At 61.6% G+C, this 15,449-nt stretch overlaps 1 protein-coding gene across 8 annotated transcripts in view; it reads right to left on the reverse strand.

Annotated features, from left to right (window-relative positions):
• Positions 1-2,737: 2,737 nt before the first annotated feature.
• Positions 2,738-15,449, reverse strand: part of TSNARE1 (t-SNARE domain containing 1) — a 102,582-nt gene continuing 89,870 nt past the window's right edge. For 6 of the 8 annotated variants that reach the window (XM_073893296.1, XM_025871203.2, XM_025871205.2 and 3 more), the window contains 3 exons: positions 14,522-14,594; positions 12,709-13,164; positions 2,738-5,172 (listed from right to left, as the gene is read on the reverse strand). In XM_073893296.1, coding sequence (XP_073749397.1) covers positions 4,574-5,172; positions 12,709-13,164; positions 14,522-14,594 — 1,128 coding nt within the window. In that variant the 3' untranslated portion in view covers positions 2,738-4,573. Of the gene's footprint in view, positions 5,173-8,923; positions 9,007-12,708; positions 13,165-14,521; positions 14,595-15,449 lie in introns of all 8 variants that reach the window. The other 2 variants (XM_025871209.2, XM_025871206.2) reach the window with 1 other exon arrangement.

Here is a 15,449-nt window from a genome sequence, read left to right on the forward strand (position 1 = left end):
ATTTTAAAGTATTTCTTAGGAACTATCCATGTCATAAGTCTGATGAATTCCAGTAGCTGCATTCCTCCAGGGCTTGTGTCAGCCAGCTCGGCGCCTCAGCAAACACAGGTCGGGCGCCCGAGACCGCGGAAACGGCTTTCCTCCCAGCTCTGGCGGCTGTGAGTCCGAGTCCGGGACCCAGGCGTGGGCAGGGCTGGTGCCCGAGGACCCTCTGCTGGCGTGTGGATGACCGTCCCCTGCCCGTGTCCTCACATGGTCGTCCTCCGGTGCGTGTCTCCGTTCTCCTCGCCCCTTATAAGGACACCGGTCAGCGTGGATCAGGGCCTCCAGTGACCTCCTTTGTCCTAATCACCTCCCCAAAGACCCATCTCCAGGCACGGTCCCCTCTGAGGCCCTGGGGTGAGGACTCAGCGCGTGTTTTTGGGGACACAGTTGGACCCATAACGGGGCCTGTTTTGTTATCTCTGCAACTGTTCCTGCTTCCTCGGCTTTCCACTCCGTGGCCCCATGACATATGGCGTGGTATCTGACCATGGGGGCACATGGGCCTCTCATTCTGTGGGCCGCCCAAAGGCCCGACTGGCCCCTTCCCTCCGTGAAGGGCCTTTGCAGGTCTGGGATCTCAGATCAGCCCTGAACTTGCTTCCCACTCGGGCAGCAGGGGAGGTGATGGTGGGTAGGGAACAAGACCAGTTCCTTTGCTTCTCTGTAAGGCAGCAAAGCACTTTAAATGGTGGGTTTCCAGGTTACACTGTTCTGAAGCCCGAGAGCCAGTGCACGTCCTGCGGCTGCTCCAGGGGTGAGATGCACGAGGCTCCCTCGCCTGTTAAGGCAGCGCCACGAGGGGACAGGGCGAGAGCCTGCAGTCCTGTCACGGGCTCCAGGCCTGCCTCAGGCGTCATCCCTGCACCCGCAGTGCACCCCGGACTCTCGGGTTTGCCATCTGTACAAGGGGTGCACTGAGGTGACCTGCAGCGTCTTCCAGCCCCCTGCCCCTCCAGCCTCTGGACACACCGCCGGAGGCCCTGCAGACAAGCCACAGACCGTCTCCCGTCATGGCCACCGACACCTTCTAGATGCCCCACGTCCGGACCCTTTCTTCTCTGCCCCACCGGGCCCTTCTGGAACCCTCCCCTGGCACCTGTCCCTGCAGCCTTCACGGGCTCTCCTCCTCCACGGGACTGCTCCTGCCTTCTCTCACTGCGCCACTCCCCCTCCTCCCACGCGGGGTCCTCAGAGCCCTGTCCCCCTCTACACCCCTTCCCTCCTCGGGCCCCACAGCCCTGGTGACCCCCATGCTGGGACAGCCCACTCATGCACTTGCTCCGGAGCACCCCACTGCTGGGCCCACAGGCACCTGGTACGGGACCCCAACCTTGGCTTCACTCCCCACCTGCTCGCGTCCGTTCGGAGTCTGTGCTGCTGGGGAGAGTGTCCAAGCAGGACAGGCTCTGAGGCTGGCGGCCAGGGCTGACCCCACCGCAGTCCCATCTGGGAGGGGCGGCCGTCCTCTTGCTGTGCCTCCTTCACACGCTCCCCATGACTTTCCTTCCTAGGACACTCTGGCTCCTGTTTAACCCAAGACCACAGCACCCTTCCTAGAGACTCTTCAGGCTCCCCTGGTGCATCCCCAAGAGGAGCTCCCAGAGACCCAGGTGTGAGGACAGCACCCCAGAAGCACCCGGGTTCTCCTCCATGCATCAGCACCCCCGCCCCCAAGGCCAGCCAGGGGCTCTGTTCTCCCTGAGGCGCTGTCTGGCCTCCTTGTGCACCCCGACCCATGGCCTGATGACAGGCACCCACTGTCCCCGTCATGCTCCTCCCTCCCCAGGCTGTCTGCAGCACAGGGCTCCAGCCACAGAGGCCAAAGGGGGCCCCGGGGCCTCGGAGGCAGACAGACCTGGAGGCACCACCTCTCAGGCCCTGACTCTTAAGCCCGCAGCAGGGGTGAAGGCTGCTTCTCCCCAAGCTGAGACCTGATTCTCTGCCCGCCCTCTCCTCCCACCTGCTCTCCGGGCCTCACTGACATCTGCCATGTCATCTCTAGGGCCTCTGCCCACAGGCCTTCATTAGCATGGCCACGCCCTGCCTTCCGGGGCACTAGGTCCCACCCATGCTGGGCGGCTGGCCGCCTGTTTCAGCTGCCAGACAACGGGATGAGATGCAAGCAGAGGCATCCTTAAAGGGAGGAGACGTGCTTTCTTAATCCCTCCTCTCCCTCCTGCCACTTGGAACACGAGTGCAGTGGTGGGAGCCCTGCAGCCATCCAGGACCATGAGCACACGATGGAGCAGGGTCCGTAGGCCACGTGAGGATCACCAAGCACAGATAGCTTCTAAGTAAAAGTCATCATGCCTGTTTTCCCCAAACATGCCATCTGGGTTTTCTGTAAGATATAGCCAAATCTAGTTTTAATTTATACACAGAAAACATTTACCCAATATGTATTTACTTGCTTAGTATTGTTTTCTACAGCTGACCATGAGCTCTGGGAGGAAAGGCTTCTGGTCTGCCTTGGTCACTTATGCATCTTCAGCACTTAGTATGGGGCCAGGGCCACAGGAGGCACATGATAGGTATTATGGAAATAACTGGGGTCAGGGCTCAGGGTAACCAGGATCAGGGCCCAGAGTATAACTAGAACGAAGGCTCAGAGTGTGACTGGGATCAGCGCTCAGAGTGTGAGTGATATCAGGGCCCAGTGTGTGATCAGGCTCAGGCTCAGTGTGTGATCAGAATCAGAGCCCAGAGTGTGACCTGGGTCAGGGCTCAGTGTGTGACCAGGGTCAGGGTCTGGAGTCTGACCAGGATCAGGCTCAGAGTGTGACCAGGGTCAGGGTTCAGTGTGACCAGGGTCAGGGGTCAAGTGTGACTAGGGTCAGTGCTCAGAGTATGACCAGGGTCATGGCTCAGTGTGGGACCAGGATCAGGGCTCAGTGTGGGACCAGGGTCAGGGTCCGGAGTCTGACCAGGATCAGAGCTCAGTGTGTGGCCAGGGTCAGGGCTCAGAGTGTGACTAGGGATCGGGGCTCAACGTGTAACCAAGGTCAGGGCTCAGCATGTGACTGGGCTCAGGGCTCAGCGAGTAACTGGCTCAGGGCTCAGTCTGAGACTGGAGAAGGCATCAGCCTGTATTGCGAGGAAGCAGTGTTCGTAGCCAGTAGGGAGGTGAATGCCAACCTAGTGGGCATCTTTGAGTGGACAAGAACAGTCCAGCCCTTCCACCCAGAATGAAGAATAATGAGGCTTAGAGTTGGCATGGAGATGGAACTGAGGTTCTAAGAGTAGAAGGAAGGCTTTCCAGGGCAGGACCATGTGAGTAAGGCTGCCATGGAGAGCAAATGGCACTGTTTGTCCCCACAGAGGGAGAGGAGATTGGAAGGCTGGCAGGGCCAGGTCACAGGGAGCAGCTGGGTGAATGGCTGAAGAGTTTAGGCTCTCTTCCATAGACAAAGTTACTGACACGCTGCTGGTCCATGGTGAACCTGGAAAACCAGAGAAGGGTCCCACCCCATGTGCCTGAGACACTGGTCTTGGCTCTCTTCAGTACTGGGCTTCCCTGGAGCCCGGGAACCAGCACAGTGTCCTGCCCACGCCAATACTTCGGGCTCCTGCTTCTGGAGAAGGCTTTTATCCACAGCGGTCAGAAGGAGGTCAAGAGGAGACGGGCAGAGGGCACGAGGCCCAGGACCAGCGAGGCCCTGGGGTTTGGTGAGCCCTGTCCTCTCCCGCTGGCCTCCGAGGAGAGGCTGGCCTCTCCGAACAGCCTCCCGAGTTGTGTGGCTGCCGCTGTGTGACGGCCGGTGGGGAACACCAGCTCCCTGAGGGACGCGACAAGGGACCCAGGAGGTCGCAGAGGGAGCAGATCTGAAAACCCAGCAAGTGCCCGGGGCTCCCTGCCGGGGCTGAGCACAGAGGCACAGCCCATCTGCGAGAACAGGACTGGACTCTGTCTCGTTTGTTGGCAAGCATCATCGTTACGGTTTCTGCCTTTTTCATTATTTTATGCTTATATAAGAAAAATAATTTTTTTGCAAGATAATCAGGAGGTACAAAATGGCATCCCCCCATACAGTACCAAGTCACACATACGCGTCCACGTATCTATCACACCACAGATCTAAACCGGGAGAAATGACGAGACGTGGTGCCCTTGGCAGAATCGAGCAAAGTGCCGGAGCCAGCCCGCAGAGCCCACACATTCAGGAGGAGCAGGAGGAGGTGGCTTCCGGAGGGCACCCCAGTTGTGCGGCTGCAGGGAGGTGCCGGTGCTGGCCTCCAAGGCACTCGGCGCAGCCGGTGAGAGCACGGGATGGGGAGCGGAGGCTGGACTCAGCCAGTGCCTGTCCGCCTCCTCCAGCCACAACGTCCCTGAGTAGACTTCTGCCCAGGACCCACAGACCGGCCCCAGAGCCTTTCCCTGCATGTCACTGAGCCCCACAGACAATGCCTATGAGGGTGTCCTTTGTCCTCGATGGCTCCGTCGAGGCCCCAACTCTGCCCGGCTGTCGCCCAGCCCACCTCCCAGAAGGGCTGGAGTCCCTGCTGTGTGCAGCCCTCTGGGGGCCAGACCCTAGACCTCCTCCTCCACCTTCAGGATCATCCCTGAGAAGACCTCCAGGCCTGGGTGGGGGCCCTGGGGGCTGCTCTGGGAGCCTCTGGTGGGCCCACAGGCCGCTCCGCCAGCAGGGGTGCCATCCACAACAGGGGGCGAGGCTCCCCGCACTGGGCAGGCCTCCACCAGCTTCTTGAGGGTCCGGTTGAGGGCCTCCACGCCGTCGGCCAGCCGCTGGCTCTGCTCCACCAGCCTCTGCAGCAGCAGGTTCTGCTGGGCCATCAGTGCGCTCTGCTGCTGGGACCAGTGGGACAGCAGGGCACCCTGTCGCCGATGGGAGTCCAGCAACCGCTGCTCAAACTCGGAGGCCTCCCCCGCTGGCCTCCCAGGGGGTGGGGGTGGTGCAGTGGAGGGTGGGGAGGGTCCAAGGGCTCCTGGGAACGCAGCCGCAGGGGGCACCGAGGCTGGGGAGGCTGGGGAGGCCGGTGGGGAGGGCGAGGAGGTAGGCGCAGGGATAGTTCCTCGTAGGTCCAAGGGGTCAGGTTCAGGCAGGCTCGGCCCTTCCAGGGTCCGCAGGGGTAGCCACAGGCAGCTGGGGGCCTCATCCTCCTCGTCCGCTGGTGGAGGGAGACAGGAAACGTCAGCCTCCAGCAGCCATGACTGGGGCAATACATTGGAGGGGCAGAGAGATGATGGATGGGGAGGCCCTCTGCACACAGAGCTACTTAGGTCTCCCAATGCCCTTCTGTGGTGGGCAGCAGCACGCACAGGAGGAAAATAGGAGGACTCAAAGTTGAGTCTTCCTCCAGTAACACTGAGGTCCAAACCTCAGCCTGGGAACTGCAAAGCCTCAGTGCCCAGCCTCCATGCTGCCATTTGTCCACACATCCACCCAGCTGGCCCCTGTCTATCCACCATTCTGTCTATCTGTTCATTCACAATACCACCCACTCATCTATCTGCCCATCAATTTCTTCATCCATCATCCATCCATCTTCTTCCTTTCATCCTCCTTCCTCATACTCATCTGTCCATCCACCCATCCACCCGTCATCCATCCTCCCACCCACCCACCCATTTACCCACGCCTCTGTCCACCCATCCATCCACCCCCCCATCCACCCACCCATCTATCCATCATCCATCCATTTACTCACACTGTCCACCCATCCACCCATCCATCCTCCATCCACCCATCCATTCATCCATCCAGCCATCATCCATCCGCCATCCACCTACCCCTTTATCCATGGCTCTGTCCATCCATCCATCATCCATTCATCCTCCAACCACCCATTTACCCACGCCTCTGTCCACCCATCCATCCATCCATTTACTCATAACTCCATCCATCCATCCTCCATCCACCCATCCATTTACCCACGCCTCTGTCCACCCCTCCATCCATCCATCAACCCATCTATTTACCCACACCTCTGTCCACCCATCCATCCATCCATTTACTCACACCTCCATCCATCCATCCATCCATCCATCCATCCATCCATCCATCCTCCATCCATCCATCCTCCATCCACCTACCCCTTTATCCATAGCTCTGTCCACCATCCATCCATCATCCATTCATCCTACATCCACCCATTTACTCATGCCTCTGTCCACCCATCCACCCGTCCATGTACTCATACCTCCATCCATCCTCCATCCACCCATCCATCTTCTATCCATCCCTCCACCCATCCATCACCTACCCATTTACTTATGCCTCTGTCCACCCATCCATCCATCCATCCATCCATCCTCCATCCACCCATCTATTTACCCACACTTCTGTCTACCCATCCATCCATCATCCATTCTCCATCCACCCATTTACCTATGGCTCTGTCCACCCATCCATCCACTTCTGTCCACCCACCCACCCTCCACCCACCCATTTACCTACGCCTCTGTCCACATATCCATCCACACCTCTGTCCACCCACGTATCCATCCATCCATCCACTCATCCATCCACACCTCTGTCCACCCGCCCATCTATCCATCCATCCATCCATCCTCCATCCACCCATCTATTTACCTATTCCTCTTGTCTACCCATCCATCCATCCATCCATGCCTCTGTCCACCCATCCATCCAACCTCCATCCACCCACCCATCTGTCCATCCTCCATCCACCCATCCATTTGCCCTCACCTCTGCCCACCCACACATCCATCCATCCTTCCATCCATCCAGGCACCTATCCATGGATCTCTGGGTCCACTCCTCCAGCAAGTGGATGTTCGAGGAGGCTGAAAGGGTGTACCAGAGTTTCCCCAAGGCGGCAGGAAAAGCCCTGGACATGAAATCCTAGAGCCTAGGGTCCAAAACCAGCTCTGCCTCTTGACAGCCGTGCAGTCTTGGGAAACCCTTCTCTCCTCTGGACTTCCAATCCCCATTGTCTGGCTGTAGGGATGTCTAACCCTTCCTCTTGTCAGGGTGTGGGGGGCACACTGGCCAACTTCCCAGGGAAAACCTGGACCTGAAACACGGGGCTGGGCCATGTCCATCTTGCTGGACACGCCCCAACGTGCTGGTGGGGAGGAGCGGGACGACCTTCCTATGTGGCAGCAACTGCGGGCTTACCTCCAGGGCCTGAGCCTCGCTCACCTCACCTACGGCACAGGGTCACTGCTTTGCAATGGAAATGGGGTAGTGATAGTGGGCAGGGTCCAATGAGCTCCCCGGAAACGGGACAGGGGGTCTGAGCCTGATGAGCTGTCCATGGACACAGGGGGCCACCCATGCAGCCTCCACCTCCTCCTGCCGCTGATCTCTTCCTCACTGTCACATCTTCCTCCTGTGGTCCTGGCATCTGCCGATCCTTCCAACCTGGTGGCCCTGGACATTCATGGAGGCAGCCACCCTGCTGGCTTGTTGCTTCCCTCTCAAGATGCGGCTGTTGGTCAGGGCGACCGGCGGGCCCCGCCACTTGGAAGAGTTCCCGTCAGAGAGAGGCCAGGCCCTGAGCTTCGGGCAAGTCTGCCTTGCTTGTCGTTTGCAAACCGTTACCTTCCACTCCGGGAGGACCAAGCTTGGTGGAGAGGTCCCAGGTGGAGGGCCTAGCTGTCCTCAGTGTGCTGTAAGGTGGCAGGGGCCATGGGCCAGGCAGCGAGCACTGAGTTGACGTCAGCCTGCCTCTGCTCCCATCCTGCAGACGAGACCTTGGCGCAGCCTGTTTCTTCTCCTGGTGCAGCATTCGCCCATTCTCATGTGCAGCTGACCCTCCGTCACCCCGACTTCTCATACTGAGGGCCATTGATGGAGAAGAGGGAAAGCCAACGCAGCTTTGACTTCCCAGAGACCCCAGGGAATGAGGGCATCATCTCCCTGGAACGCTCTGCCCTGCTCCTGCCCACCACGGCCCCCACACAGTGCTCACACTCCTGACCTTCCCTGGGGTGGCTCCTCCTTTGGCCTCTGAGCACGCTGTCCTTTCTACCAGGACAACTACTACCTGGCCTTCAGGATGGAGCGTGTGCTCTCCCAGGAAACTCTCCCTGCCCCACCTCTCAATGGACCGAACTGTCCACCCCACCCTCCCCCTGGGATGCCCACTCATGGAGAGACAGTCTCTACAGTGTCCACCTGTGTGTGTCAGAGCCCAGCACGGAGCAGAGGGCCGGTGAGTGAGTGAGGAGTGAGTGAAGGATGGCTGCCCAGGCCTCCCTCCCAGCTGGACCTGGCCTAATCAGGTGCTCACGTGGCGGCGGCGGCGGCGGGTTAGCACGGAGGCCCAGCCGTCAGTCCCCGGGGCTGCTCTAAGCCCCACTGCAAGCAAATAAAGGCCTGATATTTGCCCTCACTCCCTGAGCCAGCCAACTTGTCCCAAGCCAAGTTCCGATGGCTCCAAGAAGGGAGGGTCCACCCCAGCCTCCAGACCAGAGCCAGGCCAGAGGCAGCCCCGAGCCGCACAGGTGCTTGGGCAGCTGGTGCAGGAGTAGGAGAGTCAGAGGAGGATCAGAGGAAGGGGACAGACACCAGCAGACCCAGCTTGCCCTTCTGGGCAAAAGAGAAGCCACAGAGCTTTCTGGAAAGGCAGGTTGGTGAGTGCGCTCCCGGGCAACCATGGCTGTGCCCAGCACCCATGGCAGTGAGATCCCCCACGGGGTCCTGCTCACACTCGTGACCCATTCCGTGAGCTCCAGCCTCAGCAGGGGTGCAGACAGCAGGCGGCGGTGCACGGCACCCTGGGTACAGACACCACAGTCCTCTCTCTGCCCTCCCCTGCACCAGTCCCCCTTGACTCAGAGAAGATCCTGTGGGCGTGCCCCTCCCAAGTACTGGGCAGGGCCTAGGCCTCCCAGGGAGACGGGACCGAGGGGGCCGCGGGCCAGCCGTGCTGTCCCCTCATACTGACTTACTTGGTGCCGGCTGGCTCCAGCCAGGAGCTCGCTGGCCGCCTCTGTGTGCGAGGACGCAGCCTCAAGGCTGGCTTCAATACTATCTGCAAATCAAGACAATAGAAGGAATTACAGAGTGTGACCCTGAGGCTACCCCAAGGGCGAGCCCCAGGGAGCCCAGGCCCAGAGGTGTGGGGGGTGGATGGCCGCTGCCCTCCCCAGTGGTCACTAGGACCCCATGCTGGCTTCACTGGAGGCCAGGTGAAGAGTCCAGCCTCCAGAGAGACAGAGGTTGCAGGGATGGGGCACTGGGCCACGTGGCTGGCGTGGGCACTGGTCACCAAGCCATCAGGAGGTGCCCCTGGGGGCAAGGGCAGCCCACTCAGGAAAGGGCCGAGGCCAGCCCGGATAGAGGCCTGGCCCTGTTACTTCTTTGCACCCTTGGGCAGTCCTCCTGCTCCTGACCATGGCCCCTGCCTCGAAGAAAGGGACAGAGACTGTCTCTGCAGGTCCCACGGAGCCACTATAAGGACCATCCTGCCTGGGTCTGTGGTTGGGCAGCAGCGCATGCTGGCCCGTGGTCTCCAGACAGTGGCCAACCGGCTCAGGCTTCGATGTGGGGCCTCAGGCACGGGCCTGGTGGGGGCGTCAACGCAGCCCTGACCAGTGACACCGGCGGCACAGCTCGGCCACCCTCACGAGGCCCAGAGCATCCCCAGGAAACCAGAGCATTCCACTCCACGATGCTGGCAGTAAAAAGGCCGCATTGTGAAAACGTGCCAGACCCACTTGGAACTCAAGGCTAGGCTGCGGGACACACAGCGTGATGGTGAGTTAAGACTGTGACATTCACCCGCAGCAGGAACTGGGTTTGAATCCAGATGAAGAACACGTCTACACTGCGTCCTCTTCTACACGCTACCAGGGATCCTGGTAGCACTAGATGGAGCAAGCCTGTGGCCACAGCAAGAGGCGCTCTCCCCGAAGACCAGCGGCCATTACTGCCAGCTACTGCAAACACACAGCTCCTGCTTCAAGGACAAGGAGACAGGACCCCAAACTCACAGGACTTCAGAGGCAGAAATAGTTCAATTCAAATCCTTCATCTCCCCTGGAGCACGACACAGCGGGGTGCCCCGGAGCTGAGCAGAGCGGCAGGCCCAAGGCCCGCGGCAGAGAAGGCCCAGATGAACACAGGCACCACCAGCGCACAGCGTGCCCCCTGCCCAGTGGATTGCTCTGAGGGGCTGTCTTCTCTGGGGTTCCCTCCCCCGCATCCGAAGCCTAGCCCCCCCACGTGGAGCCCCACTGGAAGGAGAGGATGGAGGGCTTCACCCCTTCTCGTGCTGCAGCACCCCTGCTTCTCCCCCACGTGCAGCGCTGACCCCCCAGTGTCCACCCAGGCCCCTGCTCCTGCCACGGCCCTGCTTGGGTGCCAAGGAGCCACGTCACACCCCCAGGCCGTGGGCGGCAGCAGCCCCACCCTGCTCCCCCGGAGGGAAGAGACGGACGCACAGGGCAGCAGCAGCGGCTCCCATGCACAGGAAGACGGCAGGGTCTGGGCCAGTGCCGGGCACTGGGGGCCACGCTCCTAGCTGGGTCTTGCCTCCGTCCAGCCACCGCACAGAGCCTGAGCTGTGCCAGCATTCTGCTCTCAGCCTCCGACAAAGCCCGAGTCCGGTCTGCACCGAGCCACAGGCCCTGGGGACACCATGAGCCCGGTTCTGATGGCCAGGGGCGGCCTGGAGACACAAGCGATCCCACAGCCAAAGGCCACCTCAGACCAAGAATGAACACGCTTGGCCTGCAGAGCGCCCCCCAGATCAGACCCAGTTCTGCTTTGGGCCACAGTATAAGCAGACCCGCCTGCCAGACCCAGCTCCCTCCCCGAGGGGCTGCCAGGGGGGCAGGCGGCACCCCACCACCTGGCCTGCACACCCTGATGCTTCATCAGCCCTGAACCACCTCTGCTTCCTCTCGAAGACCCCGAGTTGGTCAGGGGCAAATCTGCAGGTGCCCTCCGCCGACCCCCAGGCCCCGCACAGGGGCTGCTCAGCAGGACCTTGTCCCGCAGGGCCTCTGCTCCGGAGACTACGGGGCACCCAGACTCCAGGCCAGGCCTCGGGGGGCCGAAGAGAACCCCCTTCAGTACCACTCCCAAAACACTCACAGAGAGCAGGAGGATGCACCTCAAGGCACCGCCAGAGAGCTGCCTACTCAGCCCCCCAAGGAGGCCCCACAACTCTACCAACTGGCTATCCTCAGCCCCCGCGGCCATGAGAGGCCCCTGCAGGCCTGACCCTGCCCAGGCGCCAGGCGAGTGTTGACCCAGACGGAGGAACTGGTGGGGCCTGCGGCAGTAGTCTCTGCCACCCACCCCCACCCCAGATCAGGTTTTGCAGCCGCCTCCCTGACCCGTAGCTCAGCCCTGTCAGGGAGGCCCGGCCCCAGGCCACTCCCTCTCACTCCTCTCACTCGGTCACTCAGTGACAATCAGCACCGTCTGGGACGGACACTCCCAGGAGGGGCTCCCAGCACTAAGGAACCAGTCAGTTGGCTGCCTTGATGGAGGCAAGCCCAGGGGCTGCAGGGTCTAAGGAAGGGGGCGCCTGGCCCAGCAGGGCAGGCAGGGACATCTGTGCTGGACTGGACCCCTCCATAAGCCAGTTTACTGAGCCAAGCACCAGTGACCTTCAGGAACAACACAGCCACCAAATTCCTGCCCAGCTCCAGGGTTGGGGACTCGTGGGGTGGGTCGGGCACCCCAGTGTGCACACCCAGCCCTGCAGCACCCCAAAACTGGGTCTGGCCCTGCCTGTAGGAGACTGTGGTGGCCTCCCCTGGCCTGACAGGCTGGCCCTATCCTGGACCGTCTCCCAGGCCCATGACCAATGCCAGCCCCCAGGGAACGGTGCGTCTGCACACATGTCGCGCTGGGCCCACTAGAAACTGTGCTGTAGCCGTCCGCCGGGGCATGTGTGTGCAGGCTGAGTCCTGCGGTCCACGCCGTGGCCTTCGAGAGAGAGCTGGTCCTGCTCCAGGCTTCGTCCCCAAGGGGCTTCCAGCAGCTCCTCCGGAAGCAAAGAGTCCATCTTGGCCGAGAGGAGAGGCGCAGCCGCTGCGGCAGACTGACCAGGACGTTCAGAGGTGTCTTGAGGAAGAGGAGCAGCAGGAGGAGGTGCAGAAGGAGGTGGCACCAGGAGTCCAGGCCAGCACCACCCTGGAGGCCAGAGGTGGCCGTGTGCAGCGGGAAGACCCCACCAAGCACCCCATGCCTTCCTCACCAGACACAGAAACTTCCAGATAAGGGGGCCTATAGGCGGGTGCATGGGCTCAGCGTGGGGGGGGGGGGGTCAGTGTGCCCTGGGAAGCTGAGAGCCGCTGGACACTGCCCTGGTCTGCTCTGGGGGCTGAGTGACCCCAGGGAGAAGGGCCCCCATAACAAGAGCACAGGAAGGGGTCAGGGTGGTCCCGCTCCCCCACACCAGGAGAGTGGCACCAGGTGGGGACAGGGAGGGGAGCGTGGCCCCTCGTCCTCTGCTCCCTGAGCCTCTGGAGGCCCTTGGCTGTGCTACGTCATGGTGGGGGGACCCCCAGAAGGACTCCCAGCTTGGGGCCAGGATGAGACTGACTCTGAGCCCCAGCTCCTCCGTTGCCCAGGTGGGTGGGCCCCTCGCGGACCCCAGGCTCAGTTTCCCGTCTACATGTGGGTGGTGGTCAGACTCACAGCCCTCCCCGAGGGTCCTGCTCCCTGGGGCCCTTCACTGGAACCCCAGCACAGGGGCAGGCCTAGGGGGCCCACTTACTTGGCAGGGGCTCGGCAGCCTGGCCCTCGCCTAGGGGGGCTGGGGCTGAGAAGGTCTCCGCCACCATGCGCTCCACAGGGGTAAGGATGAGGCCAGGGGCCCGCGGGCGCTCCGCCAGTTTCTTGCGCACCGCCCCTCGCAGATCCCTCCACTTGTGCTTGAGGTCGCCCAGGTCCCTCCGGCAGTAGCCCAGCGCGTTCACCGCCTGCAGGATCTTGTTCCACACGCGGTGTTTCCGGGAGGGCGTGCCCCGTAGCGCTCCGAACAGCAGCGGGTGGTGGCGTGTCACCCTCTGCACCAGCACCTCCGTCTCCTGGGGGCTGAAGTTGGGCTTGCGCGTCTTGGTGCGGGAGTGGAGGCCCTGCCGCAGGGGCGCACAGCCCAGCCCGGGCAGCAGGGCCGCCACGGCTGGCTCTGGGCTGGAGCTCTGCCGGCACGTGTTGCTGCTGCCGGACCCTGGAAAGGCACCAGAGGCTGAGGGAGCAGGCAGAGGCCCACGGCCAGCTGGGGAGCAGACGGGCCAGGCCAGGCCCAGCCGAGCACCGCCAGGCTCACAGCCTCCATTGTCCCTGTAGAGGGGCACAGGGGCCCCTGCCCATCATCCATCATGGTTAGATCACCCACAGCAGCACACTGTGGGGTCCTGCGGTCTCAGCTGCTCTCGGCCCCAGGTGTCCCACTCCAGGGTCCCCAGGCCTGACCACGGTGGCCACGAGTCAGCCCTTGCCTGCCCCTCTTCCCCCCTGCACCTGGAGATAGCCCCTCCCCATCAGTCTGTCACTGGGACTGAGTGACCATCTGGGTGACATCTGGAGTGGACAAAACACTCTGCACACCCCGCCCGGAGACAGCCAGCCAGAGGTGAGAATGGCTGCAGCAGCCATGCTGAGGCCGACAGGGGTGCAGGGCAGGAGGACGTGCAGCCCAGGCAGGCAGGGGCCTGTGGAGACCAGCGTGAGGCATGCTGGGGCAGAACCACTGCACAGCCGCTGAGCACAGTCCTGCACACAGCCCAGGCTCTGAGAAAGGGCGAAAGGCAAGCGTGCTGGACAGCAGCCCCGGGAGGCCGCAGGGCGCCCCGTCCCCAGTCCCTTCCTCTCCTGGGGGTGCAGCACCGCCAGGGACATGGCCTGGCTGCCCCGTGGGGAGCAAGACACACACGGACCTCAGAACCTTGGAATGGGGGGGGGGCGCAGTGGCGGGCAGAGGCTAGCTGAGAGCTGACTGTGCTGGCCAGTGGCTCTGGTACCAGGAGTCAGCCCCACGCTTCTGGGCCAGAGAACCATGGTTCCTACACCCCCCACTCCGGCCTCCCAGGCCCTCGGGACAGCAGCAGGAAGAACCATGTGGCCACCTGGGGTGGAGAGACCAGGCTGGGTGGGGCTGAGGTCTCACGTGGAGGGAAGACAGAAACCAGGGACAGGAGCCCGCTCCAGGCGGCTCTGGGCTCCACACGTCCAGCCCTCTCTGCTGGGGCACTCACTGCAGCCTTGACCCCTCCCCCACCCAGGACAGTCTGTCCTCACCCTGGGGAGTCCTCGGCTGGGAGGAAGGCCCAGGGTGGGAGGCATGGAGGCCCAGACTCTTCAATGAGCAGAATGGGTGGGCCACCCTCTTACATGAGCCTCCTCAACCGTGGCCTTCCTGAAGGGCTGGGGAGACCTGGGGACATGGAGTGGAGGGGCAGCAGAGAGGCTCAGACCTCCAGAACCACCCTGGCTCTCGTTCATCTAGGAGGCAGCCCTGCCTACACCTGGGGGAAAGGGCACGTGGCTGTGGGGCAGGTGGTTCAGAGGGTAGCACAAATACCCACCGATGGCATCTCCTTGCTCTGACACCATGGAGGCCAAGTCCTTGATGATCTGATTGACGTCCAACAAGTCACTCTGGAAACAAGAGGATGGCCATTAGGTGTCAAGGGCGGTCAAGGGCACAGCCGTCAGGGAGTGCTAAGTGAAAGCCAAGAACAAGGAACAAGCCTGGGTCACGCCCCCACCAAGTCAGAGACAGGGCTGAGATCTGAACATTCTTTCCTGATCCCAAGGCCAAACCCCAAGCTCCCTGGGTATCCCAGAGCTGTAAGCATCCTCACTGGGTACAGGGGACCCAGGGCTGGCCCTGGAGGGCTACAGTCAAGTGCAGGGCAGTGTTGCCCAACACTGTCTGTACCTCCTACAGGCCTGTTGGTCCTGGAGACACCTCGTTCCCCATACTTGCTTTGAGGCTCCTTGACTGAAAGGTGGTATCTTTCCCTCTCTGTACACCCAGCTCCTGGCACAAGCTAGCACACAGGGGCTGCTCAATAAATCCTGAAGGAGTGGGGGGATGGACAGATGGATGGACAGATGGTGGGTGGATGGATGGTGGATGGGATGATGGGTGGATGTATAGGTGGATGAATGGACAGATGGATGGGTAGATGAAAGGACAGTGGATGAGTGAATGGATGGATGGGTGGATAAATGGTGGATGGGTGGATGGATGGTAGATGGGTGGATTGGTGGATGAACTGATGGATGGACAGGAAGACAAATGGATGGATGGATGGGTGGACAGATGGTGGATGGATGGATGGATGGTGGATGGATGCGTGGGTGGATGGATGGGTGGGTGGATGGATGGATGGTGGATGGATGGGTGGGTGGGTGGGTGGATGGATGGGTGGGTGGATGGATGGATGGTGGATGGATGGATGGTGGATGGATGGTGGATAGATGGTGGATGGATGGGTGGGTGGATGG

This window comes from Callorhinus ursinus, unplaced genomic scaffold (assembly GCF_003265705.2).
Source record: "Callorhinus ursinus isolate GAN/ISIS: 27379988/994484 unplaced genomic scaffold, GSC_fseal_2.0 scaffold5, whole genome shotgun sequence".
Taxonomy (NCBI): Eukaryota; Metazoa; Chordata; class Mammalia; order Carnivora; family Otariidae; genus Callorhinus; species Callorhinus ursinus.